This window comes from Mus caroli, unplaced genomic scaffold, assembly GCF_978045245.1.
Source record: "Mus caroli unplaced genomic scaffold, Mus_caroli_1 scaffold_11, whole genome shotgun sequence".
Lineage (NCBI taxonomy): Eukaryota > Metazoa > Chordata > Mammalia > Rodentia > Muridae > Mus > Mus caroli.
The window spans coordinates 64,725,408-64,738,987 of record NW_028227266.1 but is presented as its reverse complement, the minus strand read 5'-3'; the positions used below and the strand labels follow the sequence as shown (position 1 = coordinate 64,738,987).

The 13,580-nt window shown below is 50.5% G+C and overlaps 2 protein-coding genes across 5 annotated transcripts; one reads left to right on the top strand and one right to left on the bottom strand.

Moving 5' to 3' along the window:
• Positions 1-728: 728 nt before the first annotated feature.
• Positions 729-3,853, top strand: Snx22 (sorting nexin 22). Of its 4 annotated transcripts, XM_021173438.3 has the most exons (7): positions 731-898; positions 1,247-1,330; positions 1,708-1,812; positions 2,279-2,373; positions 2,678-2,710; positions 2,910-2,977; positions 3,273-3,853. In XM_021173438.3, the coding sequence occupies exons 1-7, from the start codon at positions 824-826 to the stop codon at positions 3,389-3,391; spliced, it is 579 nt and encodes a 192-aa protein (XP_021029097.1). In that variant the 5' UTR covers positions 731-823; the 3' UTR covers positions 3,392-3,853. The 4 variants fall into 4 exon arrangements, with proteins under 4 accessions (XP_085700852.1, XP_085700853.1, XP_021029097.1 ...); XM_085844726.1 differs by lacking the exon at positions 1,708-1,812 and having other exon boundaries at positions 729-898; XM_085844725.1 differs by lacking the exon at positions 2,678-2,710.
• On the bottom strand, positions 3,852-10,028 carry Ppib (peptidylprolyl isomerase B). The gene is made up of 5 exons (XM_021172127.3): positions 9,763-10,028; positions 8,567-8,680; positions 7,115-7,208; positions 4,833-5,017; positions 3,852-4,179 (listed from the first exon to the last, which is right to left on the bottom strand). Exons 1-5 carry the CDS (start codon positions 9,895-9,897, stop codon positions 4,057-4,059), a joined length of 651 nt encoding a protein of 216 aa, XP_021027786.1. The 5' UTR covers positions 9,898-10,028; the 3' UTR covers positions 3,852-4,056.
• Between the last annotated feature and the right edge of the window lie 3,552 nt (positions 10,029-13,580).

Sequence of the window (13,580 nt, the reverse complement as noted above, 5' to 3'; positions counted from 1 at the left end):
GAACCCTTGGCCCGTGCCGCCCAGCTTCACTCAGTGTTTATACTTATGTTACCTGCTTTACAGCTGTGCAGAAACTCCACACAGTTCTCGATATCCAGGCCGTTCGACTTTCAGTGCTAAGCCTGGGTTTTTAAACTGCCTCTTCCCCATACACTAGCTTGAAGCAAACTAGGCATGCTAAGGTAGGAAGGATGATTGAATGGACGGGTGGATGGAATAAATGAATGGTCTGTAGGTGCTCATCAAAGCTAGAATGGATGCCAGTCTCACCCCGGCACTACCTCAGTTGGAGTCTTCAGGTGGTGCTACCAGGGACCACATGAAAGAGGGAAGGTTGTGGTGGCTAGGTTCTCTAAGAACAAGGATGGTCCTAACCGGAAGCCCAGACCTGAAACCCACTGTGCCTTCTTCTGGCACCTTAGCATCCAGGACATTCAACAAAGACCAGGTGAAATTTTAGAGAGACCAGGTAAAAATGTACCTCGGCTGACTACCTAGCAGGCGATAGATACTAGGGAAATGTTTGACAAATGGGTGACCCTGCTGAAGGTTCCTTCCCTAGCCTGGCGACCCATGGTGTTATCTTCTGGCCTCAGGACTTTAGGGAGCCAGGGAACACCCTGGGCGTGGCGAGGGCGGGCTCCCGAATCAGAGGGTGGAGCCTGGGGCTGAAAAATCCAGAGAGTGGGGCGGAGCCTACGGCCCGGGGGCAGGGCCTGGAGCCCGAGGGCGGGTCAGCCTCTTAGGGCTGCTTGGCTGCTCCAGGGAGTTCGGGTGCCCTAGCGCTCGATCCGGGAGAGGCTGCAGCCGGGTCGGGGCGCGGATGCTGGAAGTTCACATTCCCTCGGTGGGGCCCGAGGCCGAAGGGCCCAGGCAGAGTCCAGAGAAAGGCCACATGGTGAGCAAATGGACGAAGAGTGTGTGCGGGGATCTACCGATTATCTTCGCGATCAGCGCAAAAGGGACCCAGAATTCAGGGCTAGGACATTCGTCGCAAAGGTTCGGGGTTACTTGGCTTTGCCAGCCCCTTGGACAATGGTTTGGGCTCTTGAGGGGTCGCTTGGAGCAGAGGGGAGGGCCCGTCACCTTTTTCTTTCAGGTGTGTGTGGGTTTCGGAAGGGGTTTCCCTGATGGTGGCACGCCAAGTCGGCTTTGTGCCTTTCTAACACCAGAAATTGGGCGCGTCTCGCAGCGCGGGTCCTACTGCATCCTTTGGACCCGCCGTCTGCACTCTTCCGCCCGCCAGGTGTTCCAAGTGGAGGTGCTGTACAGCGGACGCAGACACACCGTGCCGCGGCGCTACAGCGAGTTCCACTCTCTACACAAGCGGGTGAGATGTCGCGGACTACCCACCGATCTGGCTCTAGGCCAGGTCCCTCGGTAGCATGAGAAAGAGCTCTGATCCCAGCTTCTGGTTGCTCACCCCCATTACTGTCCCAGCCCCCAGGAGGGTGTAGATCATAGGCGACTCCCCCTGGGCTGCAGGACCCCTCGCGGGGAGGACACAATGGCTAGAGCCCAGCTCAGACTGACCTTGTCCGTGTGCGTCCTTTCCACTCTGGCTTGTCACTTCTGTCCCAACCACCCCTTGCCAGCTGTCCCAGGTTGAAGCTTAAAGACATACAGAGAGGACTGGAGAAAGTCCTCAGCTAGATGCAGTGGGCTTGAGTGCTTTGCTGGGAACTCACCTTGGTAACTGATGTACAGATCAAGAAACGGTACAAAGTGCCTGACTTTCCCTCAAAACGCCTGCCCAACTGGAGGACCAGAGGACTGGAACAGCGCCGGCAGGGCTTAGAGACCTACATCCAGGTGTGCACGGGGTACACTTGGTTGCCCCTAAGTCTGAGGGACCAGGGGAGACCCAGTTAGAGATGTGGGAGTGTGTTGGGTCCCACAACTTGGGGTTGTTATTCAGTATCTCAGGCTCTATTTGTCCAAATGAGTACGAACTTTTCTATCTGGGTTATTGAAAGTTTTGAATAATCCAACAAGTAGATTCTTCACCCTTAGGGTGTTTTCCTGTGTTTTCTTCATGAGGTGTGTGTGGACTCCTTCCTCTAACAGTGATAGTTATTTAACTAGCCTGCCCACTTTGTGGTGCCAGTCTTTGCGGTCCATTCCTTAGGATGGCCCTGAGTTTGGTCTAATACTTGTTTCTACTGCCTTGAAATTCTTAATTACTTTGGAACAAATGTCCTCAAAATTGTTGTAACGGGTTGTGCAATTAGTAGCTGGATCTTATCTGATTGCTGACTTTCTCTGCCTTCTTCTCTAGGGCATCCTGTACCTGAATCAGGATGTGCCCAAGGAGTTACTGGAATTCTTGAGACTTAGACACTTCCCTACAGACTCCAAGACCAGCAGCTGGAGGTAAGGATAGCCCTGCTCGGGTGGCAAGGCCCTCGGCCGCAAAAGGATAAGCTTTTTTCCTTTTTGAAAGGACTGGGCCCTGGCCTGGTTCTGATACACCGCTTCCCTCATCACCTTTCCTGACTTGGAACAGGGGCTGCTTTTTGGTGGACAGCTTTGGTTACTCTAACTGCCTCTCCTCCACCTCCGGAACTGGGCTTGTTACAAAATAGAAGCAACAGTCTCCTGGGCTATAGTGTCTCCACCCCCTCCTCACCATCCCCCTGGGTATCCTCAAGCAACTTAGTGTTTCTCTTCTTTTCAGCACCCTGGGGGAATTCCTGCCTAGTGACACCAGGCAAGTCAAAGTCCTGCCCTAAAGGCCTGCTGACCCCTGGTGGTTGTGTGCTAGGAGGCAGGCCAGCAGCCTGTTAGCCAGTCCCTTCCTTTTCCTCTGTGGGTCCCTGCGAATGGATTTTGGTCCTCAGTGACCATCCCATGAATCTTTGCGTCGCCACCTCTCCACTCTCATTGTTCACAACTCCTCTCTCACACAGCTCCCAGCTGCACCACCGGCCAGTCATTGGCTTCTGTATGGATCCCTACGTTTGCACCCCTTCCCCAGGTAAGTTCCCATCAGCACCTCCCTCCTGTCCTCAGGGGTTACCACCTGCTGCTCCTGTAACTGGCAGCTTGCTTTGTGACTCCGTAGAACCTAGTGTAATTACAGTTGGCTCACCAGGTCTCTGTTCCCCTGGGGCCTGTCTTCCAAAGCTAATATGAATAGATGTGGAAGAGAGAAAGCCACCGGTGCCTCATTCTGGGTAGACGGCTGAGTCTGTGGGCAGCTCAGAGTGCTGCAAGCTCAAGGCCAAGCATATCACCCGCTAGCTCCTTCTCTTTCACTTTCTCCCCAACAGAACCTCTCCCAGAAGTGGTAGTGGACGGTGTGCTCCAGGGTCTCTATGGCTTCAGCACCAGCCTGGCACCAGCCCAGCCAGAGGCTAACTGTCATCCTGCTCCATCACTAGTGCCCTGACTAGCCCAGGCTTTGGGCCACCTTTCAGGACAGCTATGTGCCTCAGTCTCAGGAGTTCCATATAGGAAACTGGGTCTTCCCTTGGACTAGACTCAGGTGTAACTGGCTGAGGCTCAGGTGTGCCCATCCCCACTCAAAGCTCTGAGCCTGGTTTGCACTGACAGCTGTAGCTGGTAGAACTCAAGACTCTTAAAAGCCCAGGGGTCGTGGCGAAGTCAAGATAAAGAGAAAGGTGTGAGGTAATTTCAGAGGTAGGCTGAGAGGAGTCAGGTGTATTTTCTAGCCCAGCCTGACAGGTGTAAGCTTAAGATGAGGCACAGGAGCTAGCGTTGCACTAGTACAGGCTGAGGCAGGAACCTGGGGGAGGAGCATGTGTGCATCAGCACAGAAGAGTCACACATGGGGACACACACTCAGGACTGGTACTATATACGCCCCCAAACACAGTCCACACCCAAGCTATAAAAAAACCCATTTATTGATCAGCATTGGTAGTTTTTTATAAAAATCAGGCCTGTGGAATGTGAGGGGTGTGGTTACCCCATCAGATGGAAGCACTAGGGCCAGGGTGGCACAGAACCTTGTGACTGGCTACCTTCGTCTGTGTGGGTCCTGTCGATCCCCACACAGACAGCTGCTTAGAGGGATGAGGTCCCCAAGACTCTCTACTCCTTGGCAATGGCGAAGGGTTTCTCCACTTCGATCTTGCCGGAGTCGGCAATGATGACATCCTTCAGTGGCTTGTCCCGGCTGTCTGTCTTGGTGCTCTCCACCTTCCGTACCACATCCTAGACAGGAAAGGCAGGAGAGGAGAGGTCGAGCGGGGGTCAAGAGGCACACTCCCTGGGAGAGAGCCCCACATGGGGTGAACACAGAACATGATGCTGGACAGCTGATCCAACACTGCTCAGACGTGAATCTGAATATCCCTGACTCCATGAGTGACCAAACAGGACCCCGCAGCTGGACAAACTCAAACAGGTCTTCTGGATGGGTTGTCTGGGGCCTAGGACTTAGAGCCTTGGGGGCACGGAGATGCAGGCCAGGTATCACAAATTTTTGCTCTGATTGTGGTGCTGGGGATTAACTCAGGGCCGCAAGCATTCCAGGTTAATTCTCTCACGGAGCCAGCCACACGGGCACTCTCAAACGTGGTCTCAGGTTGTCCAGCCTAGCCTCTGACTCCTGAGTTCAAGTGATCCCCTAGCCTCAGCCTCCTGAAAGCTAGGACCATAGGCATGTACGAGGCACCTAGTCAGGCTGTTTATTCTTGACACTCCCCACCTCTATGCCAGGTTAGGAAGAACCAGTGCTGCTGATCTGTTTGTATCTGTGGCTTAGGCACCTTTGGGGGAAAAGATTTCCTACTTGAAGCCCTTGCCCATTCCAGCTGGATCCTTGGTGAGGACTACCGAGGTTTAACCTCCACATTTTAACTTACCATGCCCTCTAGAACTTTGCCGAAAACCACATGCTTGCCATCCAGCCAGGAGGTCTTGACTGTGGTTATGAAGAACTGCGAGCCATTGGTGTCTTTGCCTGCATTGGCCATGCTCACCCAGCCAGGCCCGTAGTGCTTCAGCTTGAAGTTCTCGTCTGGGAAGCGCTCACCATAGATGCTCTTTCCTAGGAAGAGACAGAGCAGGTCAGGGAGGGGGGCTGACCCCAAACAGCAGGTGCCTGGGCGAGGATCTGTTAGGCTAGGCTTGGGTGGCAAAGACAGATGAACAACCTTCCTGTCTTCTACCCAAGCTGTCAGGACCAAGACCACCTAGGGTGTGAGGCCAGGCCGGGGGTGGGGGTGTAGACTCCTTCAGAAAAGGGCTGCTGTAACCAACCAGATTACCTTCCCAGGGTTACAAAATAGGTGCAGCTTCGGGGGGGAGGGGGGAGATAGAGCTCCTATTTGTTTTTTTACCAAGGAACATAAAATAAAAGATGCCCATGAACATTTGTCATTGTGTGGGGTGCGGGTTCAGGGCCATGATGGTGAGCACAGAGCCTCAAACCCTTTCCAAGATCCTGGTTGCAAAATTGGTTTCCCCATTACCCACCAACAGACTGCTGGGCCTGAGAACACTAGCACAGAAGCAGCCATCCTCTTGGGCTGGTGAGAAGACCTGGCACGCACAGCGACCTGCTGCCAGGCATGGAGCCCACAGGGTGGAAGAGGGAAACTGGCTTTAGCATGCACACAACGTCGTGCGCCAGTCAACCCCATACAAGCTTACAGGTGGCCTGGTATGACAGGGAATGACATGAGGCGCTCCAGGCCAGTGACACACAGTGACTAACTTCCTTTGCTCTCAGGTCACTAGTGCTCATCCCACAGCTCCTCAGGATGCCTCAGGTCAGGGACTGACCAGGAGAGGTGGATGACTGTGTGGCCTCTGGGGAGGCAGTGAACCAAGATTAGACTAGTTGGGGTGAGGTGGCCTGTTTCCTGCAATGGCTCCTGGCTGGATACTGACTGCCAAGACTTCCTATTTGCCTTCCATCCTTGGAAATCTTAGTTAACCATGAGACTGCAATTGTCCCTGTTCCAAAAAGTCCAATCTATAGCCTTAGTTTCATTCTCACCCTCAAGACACAAGGAGCTCCAAGTCACAAAAACAAACAAAACAAAACCCCTGAAATTTGGATTTTACCCTTTATGATGGTAAACATAAATCCCACTTAATCTATCACAGAACTCCCATCCATCTACTTTGCAAATGGTTAAGCTTCAGGCCTACCATTTTGTTTGTTTGTTTGTTTAAATTCTTTTTTCTGAGATGGTTTCTGTGTAGCCCTGGCTGACCTGTAGACCAGTCTGGGCTCAAACTCAGAGATCCATCTGTCTCTGCCACTGCACATGCCACCACACTGGCTTTTATTTTTAAGTGTGTGGGTGTTTTACATACATATATGTTTGTGTACCACACATATGCGTGAGGAGACCAGAGGAGGATGTCAGATACCCTGGAACTGGAATTACAAACAGTTGTGAGTCAACACGTGGGAATGGAGGCCAGGGCCCTTGCTCCTGCCAACCCTCTCTACCTCATTTCTCTAGTCCCTGATGTGCTAAAATTGACCAGGCTGGCCTTTAAGTTACTCAGGAACCTCCTGTCTTAACCAGAGCACAGAGGTTACAGGCACCACTACACTCGCCTTCAGTTCTCTCTCTCTTTTTTTTTTTTTTTTTGGTTTTACAAGACAGGGTTTCTCTGTATAGCCCTGGCTGTCCTGGAGCTCACTTTGTAGACCAGGCTGGCCTCGAACTCAGAAATCCGCCTGCCTCTGCCTCCCGAGTGCTGGGATTAAAGGGGTGCGCCACCACGCCCGGCTGCCTTCAGTTCTCTAGCTTTACTTATTTGTAGTATGTGTGTGTGTGTGTGTGTGCACGCATGCGCGTGCATGCACAGTGGTCAGAGGACCCTTTTGCAGAAGTCACTTCTCTTTTTCTAATGTGTGAGACCCAGGAAACAAAAGTCATCAGCCTTGGCCTCAAGCTCCTTTACCCATCTTTTTGGCCCTTTAAGTTTATGTGCATGTGTTTTACACAAGCAACAGATTGTGTGGTGCAAGCTATAGACTTGTTAATTGCACTGGGTTCTCCTTTCAAAGAAGGGTACAGCTAGTCTCAATGCAGGAGAGAAGCCAGCCCCTAGAGCAGGTGAGAGGAGATGCCTGACCACCCCACCGTGTCAAGACTCTTCTGCTCAGAGGGCCTGAAGTTACCTCCTGTGCCATCTCCCCTGGTGAAGTCTCCACCCTGGATCATGAAGTCCTTGATGACACGATGGAACTTGCTGTTTTTGTAGCCAAATCCTTTCTGGAGAGAGAGAAGACAGGAAGGGAGAATGAGGCAAGAAGTGAATGGCAGACAGGCCTGCACAGCCTCGCCCACAGTGCTTTCTGGTATAGATGCAGCATTTAATGTACCAAGGGAGGGACCAGCCACTGCAGGCCAACACAGAGCATACAGATCTGGGGGTGAAGGGGAGCAGATCTCTCTACTGTTCTTGAATGATGTAACCTAGGCCATGAAATGCCATTTTCCCTCTGTGTTCTCTTTTTTTTTTTCTTTTTTTTTTAGTTTTTTTTGAGACAGGGTTTCTCTGTGTAGCCCTGGCTGTCCTGGAACTTACTCTGTAGACCAGGCTGGCCTCGAACTCAGAAATTCACCTGCCTCTGCCTCCCAAGTGCAGGGATTAAAGGTGTGCGCCACCATGCCCGGCGCCTCTCTGTGTTCTCTTAAGAGGTCTGGGGATATATCTCAGCCGGCAGTGTTTGTCCTAGCAGGAACACAGTCCTGGGTTCTACCCTTAGCACGGTATAAGTTGAGTGTGGTGGTGTGTGCCTGTGATCCCAGCACTCAGGAGGTAGAGGCAGGCATAATCAGAGGCTCAAGGTCACCCCTGGCTACAATCAGGTTCAAGGTCAGCCAGGGGCAGCATAAAACTGTCTCAGGAAAAACAAATATATGTTTCCTTAAAATTCCTTGTCATATTCTTAGATCAAGTTCCTTGGACCCTTTTATTCTTTTTTAAAAACTGATAACTCAGCTATGTGTGTGGCGGCACAAGCCTTTAATCCCAGCAATTAGGAATCTAGGCTAGCCTGATCTGAGAGCAAGTTCCAGGACGACCAGTGTTAACCAACTCACTCCTCACCCCCCAAAAAGCTCTTATTCCAAAACTAGTCATATCACATGGTCTAAGAACATTCAAATAAGAACTCAAAAAAAAAAAAAAATCAGATGTTAAAGTTTACTCTTTAAACATTACAGCCACACAGTACCATGTTTGTCTATGTTCTCTCTAACATAAAACCACCACGTTAACACTTCAGTAGCCGCCACACCATTTGGAAGAGACAACTGTGAGGCTGCCAGATTTAGCACTGTGGATTATTATTCTATTATGACTAGCTGTAGGAAGCAGCAGGGGTTGGAAGAATCAGTCCAATCTCTGGGAAGTGCCAAACTGGGCAACTGAGGCTCTGAGTAAGTCAGAGCAGTTCCAGGGCCTTCTCCAGAATTAAAGACTGGACCCCTTTATTCCCACTTAATATACAAAAATATCTCATCCTCAGGGAAGCCAGCTAATGAAGTCTGTCTACTGCTACACACAGGCCACACTCTGAAGCCCCAGCTGCTCCCATCCCTACTGTGTGGGGTTAGCCACTTACCTCTCCTGTAGCTAAGGCTACAAAATTATCCACTGTTTTTGGAACAGTCTTTCCAAAGAGTCCAAAGACGACTCGTCCTACAGGTTCATCTCCAATTTGTAAATCAAAGTATACCTAAGGAAAGTGAACAAGTCCAAGCTTAGCCTTCACAGGGGCCTTGGTAGAGAAGGGCCTGAGCAGTTACCCCATGAGTGAGAACAAAGCCTAAAGCTGTGGCTGAGTAGGGCAAAACCTTTGTCCAAATCCAACAAACAGGCTGGAGAAACAGCAGCTGTTAAGAGCATCTGCTGCTTTCCCAGACCCTAGAGCTTCAGTTCTCAGCACCTAGATGGTGGCTGCAACCATCTGTACACTTATGAAAGCTCTAGTTTTCTCCAACCCCAGTACTAGGGAGTTCGAAATGGTGGGCCACTGCAGACAAGCGGTCCACCACTGAGCTAATAACCCCAGCAATTAATCTTGCTAAACTGTAATCTCCCTCAAGTAGCTGGGAGTAATAAATGCCACAGCACTTGGGTCCACCCCAAGAAATGATTACAGACAGCCCTATGGCTTAGAGGAAAATTCAGTTGCGGCCAAGCCTGAAGACCAGAAACCAACGTGATGGAAGTAGAGAATGGACTCCTGCAAACTGTCCTCTGACCTCTACAGTTGCACTGTGGTACCCGAGTCCCTCTCCCTACTAAGTAAATAATGTAACATTTTTTTAAAAGTTTTCGTTCTCAAGACTATAGAATAGCAATCTGTGCTCTTTAAATGACTCCAGATTATAGAAACATACATTAAAGGGGGGACATACACAGGGAGATACACTGTGCTTGCAAGTTTAACTATATTTACTGTGTGTACTACAAAACACACTAAACTGGAGCGACCATAGTAAAAGAAGATTCGGCAATTCTGATCCATCACCATTTCCCGGCAATGCAGGGGATATGCAAAGGGACCGTCCTGAGGATGTCCGTGCTGGCCAAAGCTGGGCATCCTGGGTCAGGGCGGGGGGCTGGGGGAGTCTGGGTTATTCTCTAGCTTGAGTAGATAGGGCGAGCCTGGCTTCAAGAGATCAAAGTCGACCCAGGGAAGAGCTGAACAAGAACAAGGACGCTCAGGTCGGAACTACTGGGCCAGACCCGCTCCGACTTGAGCCGGACCGAAGGCGGCGGAAGGCAGGCCTCGCTGGTGAGGGGAGCCCAGACCTTGACTGTGACTTTAGGTCCCTTCTTCTTATCGTTGGCCACGGAGGGTCCGGGCAGCAAAAGGAAGACGACGGAGCCCACGATGAGGGCGGCGGCGAAGAGCACCTTCATATTGCGCTCCGAGAGGCGCAGCATCCACCGGCAGCAGCAAGAGCGGTCGGGCAGCCCGGACCGGAAAAGGGTGTGGACGCGCAGCGTGCGCGTGGCCGCCCAGGCGTGGGGTGGACCCGGGGCCGCGAGCGGTCTCGCAGCGCCAGGAGCGCGCCACGTTCTCCCTGCGCAGGCGCTGCCGCGGGCGGGGCTGCGGGTGGCTGCCACGTTACAGCCCTCTGATTGGGTATGTCAAGGCGGTGCGCGAAGGCGGCGTTGGGATTGGTATCAGAAAGACAGACTACGCACCCCAGCGTGCCTTGCGACCCGACCTGCCCATCCAACTTTCAGACTTTTGTCACGGCGTGCAAAGACCAGTCGCTGCCAAATTTGGAGGTGGTCTTCAGACGACTGGACACACTTAACCTTAGTGCTAGGGGTTGAATTTAACGGTTGAACGTTACAGCATAGCCTTCTATATCTTCTATAATGCCTTGCTTGGAGACCGGGAGTAGTGGCTCACACCCGTCATCCCAGCACTGGGCAGGGTGAAGTAGGATGGTAATGAGTTCAAGGCCAGCCTGGGCTACAGAGTGACTACTAGTTCTTTTTGGGCTAGAGTGAGACCTTGTCTTAAAACGAACACGACCAGTTATGGTTGTACGTCGCTTTAATCCCAGCACCTTGGAGGAAGAAGCAGAAAGATTTCTATGAGTTTAAGGCGGCTTCTATGTAGTTAGTTTCTGGCTAGCAAGCATAACATAGTAACACCTATGCTCGAGAACAAAAAAGGGGTGGAGTCGAGGGGTGAAGAGATGGCTCAGTGTTAAGGTTCTTGCTCCACAATCATGAGGACCTGAATTTGGACCCAGCTCTAAAAGCAGATCATGGCCGTACTTTATGACTCTAATCCTAGTGCTGTAGAAGTGCTGGACATAGGCGGGTCTCGTAGCCTTGCTTGCTTCCGGACTAGTTCTTAGACTGAGGTAGAGATCCTGTCTCAAAATGAAGGCCCAGAATGATAAGAGCTCTACACACATGTGCATGCACCCCCCCCCCAACACACACACACACACACACACTGCTTCCATTTTTAGTTTTCACTACTTTACTACTCATCTTTGTTTGGAATCCTGTGCTTAACTGCTGCATGGGCCTATGAAAGGATGCATTCTGTTGGATACTTTGGTATTTATCTTTTCCTTTTTACAATGTGTCGTTGCATGTGAGCGGGTAGACATGTAGTTAGCTGCATGTGGAGGGAGTTTATTCTCTCCTTACATCACAAGGACTCTGAGGGTTGAACCCATGTCCTTTGGCTCAGAGGCAGCAGGCAACTTTACTGAACCTGAGCTATCCTACCAGCTCCTGGTTTTAAATTTCTTTTCTGCACTTTGTTTTAGGAGGATCAGACCTTGCTGCACATAGTCTTTACACAGCTCCCCTAGCCTGTCTCCAGGGCTCGGTGCTCAGCAGGTATTGGTTGGGGTGGCTTCACATTAACATAGAAGTGGAAAATAACATATACAAAGGTCTGCGGCTGACTGCCTTTTCTTTTTCATAGCTGCAGATGCTTCCATGGGCTGTTTTCGGTTGTAACACACACTTGGTGTTGCTCCATTCTACAGTCCACACACTTTGGCATTTGGAGCCTTACACGGTGCTGATTTCAGTGAGATATACCCTATAGGCTCGGGCATTTGAATGCTTGATCTCCAGTTGTGCTGCTGTTTGGGCAGGCTTAGAAAGTGGGGCCTTGTGGGAGGAAGCTCATCACTTGGTAGGATATGAGGTTTCAAAGTCCTGCACTATTCCTAGTTAGTGTTCGGCTTCCTGCTTCAAGTTCTGGATATGAGCTCTCAGCTGTTCCTGTTGCCATGCAGAGAGGCAAGAATAAAACTCAGCTCGGCATGACCTAGCCAGGCTGGTTTGACTTTCTGGGGTCTGATACCAACCAGTGTAGGTTTTTCATACTTCAGTAAAACCTTGGGGAGGAAAGTTTCCTTGTGACAGTTATCACAACAAAGCTTAAGGTGTGCCTGCAGTGGAACTCCCTTGCAAAGCACATGCCCTTTGCAGAGCACTTATGACTTTCCACAAGAACAGGCTCTAGTGACTGACAGGCAGTGCTCAGAACAAGAGCCTAGGGAGCAAAGGTTTCTAATAAGCAGAATAGCAAACTCTTTTTCAAAACACACAGGACCTCTTTCATAAGGAAGGGTTATACTGACTCAGAAACAGTGCCCAGGCGTCTGGGGGATTCTGGGTGAAGGCTGTCTTCACAGAGTAGCAAAGGTCAATAGGTTATTTCTTCCACTGGGAAAAAAACAAAACAAAACCAAAAACAAACCCTGTGTGTTAAAAAAATTCTGGTTTATCTGGTCTTGTCTGTAAGTAGGTAGACTTCTGTACTGGCTATTTTTGTGTCAACTTGACACAGCTGGAGTTATCACAGAGAAAGGAGCTTCAGTTGAGAAAATGCCTCCATGAGATTCAACTGTAAGGCATTTTCTCAATTAGTGATCAAGGGGGAAAGGCCCCTTGTGGGTGGGACCATCCCTGGGCTGGTAGTCTTGAGTTCTATAAGAGAGTAGGCTGAGCAAGCCAGGGGAGGCAAGCTAGTAAAGAACATCCCTCCATGGCCTCTGCATCAGCTCCTGCTCCCTGACCTGCTTGAGTTCCAGTCCTGACTTCCTTTGGTGATGAACAGCAGCATGGAAGTGTAAGCTGAATAAACCCTTTCCTCCCCAACTTGCTTCTTGGTTTGAAAGACTCCAAAACTCCCAAAGGGAGGCACTTACTCAAGCCTCGGGTCAGCCGCGCACCCAAGAAGACACTGAGACCGGTACTTAAGATGTATAGAGAGTAAGATTTAATACAGCAACGACAAGAAAGCACATAAAAGCACATAAACCAGAGCCCTATAAAGCAACAGCAAGCAAAGACATGAACTAGAGCTCTGGGGTCGAAACCCACACACCCCGCATGGTGTAGAGGGGATTCGACAATTAGCCCAAACTTTTCACAAGCTTTTATAGGAGAAGGGTAAGGGGGGATGCAGGGCAGGGAAAATACAGTTTTTACGTCACTAAGAGATTCAGCCAAGGGTTTTTCCAAAGTGCTTTTGCAACCGCGTCCCACACTTTGGCCATGTACTTGATTCATTGGAACTGAGGTTTTTACTCACACCCTTATCTCAAAAATGTCCCTGGCACAGTCCTTAGTTGGGAGGGGTTGGACTGGGTTCGTTCCAGGAAACCCTTATCTCAGAAATGTCCCCGGAACAGTTTTCATTTGAGAGGGGGTCTGACTCTGGTGTGAGAGTTCAGAATGTACTCTGGGGTGAGAAGTTCTGGTGGTCAGTAATTTTCCTCTTTCATTCCCCACTCCTTCTAGTGAGTAATTCTAATCTTAGAATTTCAGAAGTCTATATTTTTATGCGGAGAATACTGCATTTACTCTATTTTAACATGGGAACAAAAACAGAATAAGAAGCATTAGTAAACAGAACTAGGCAGGGGCCCTTTTAGCGAGGCTTGAGGGTCTGGGCACGATGTAGGTGCACGTAGATCAGATCTCTGGCTGGAACTGGTGAGATGTCCTTGGGGTACCCAGCTCGTTTACTGTCTCAGCTGTTGGGATCCCTGGAGCAATGTCGTCCGCGTACTCAGTCCAATTTTTCCCAGTTGTGACCAGACCACCTGCAAGCCTTTTAACTTAGCATACAG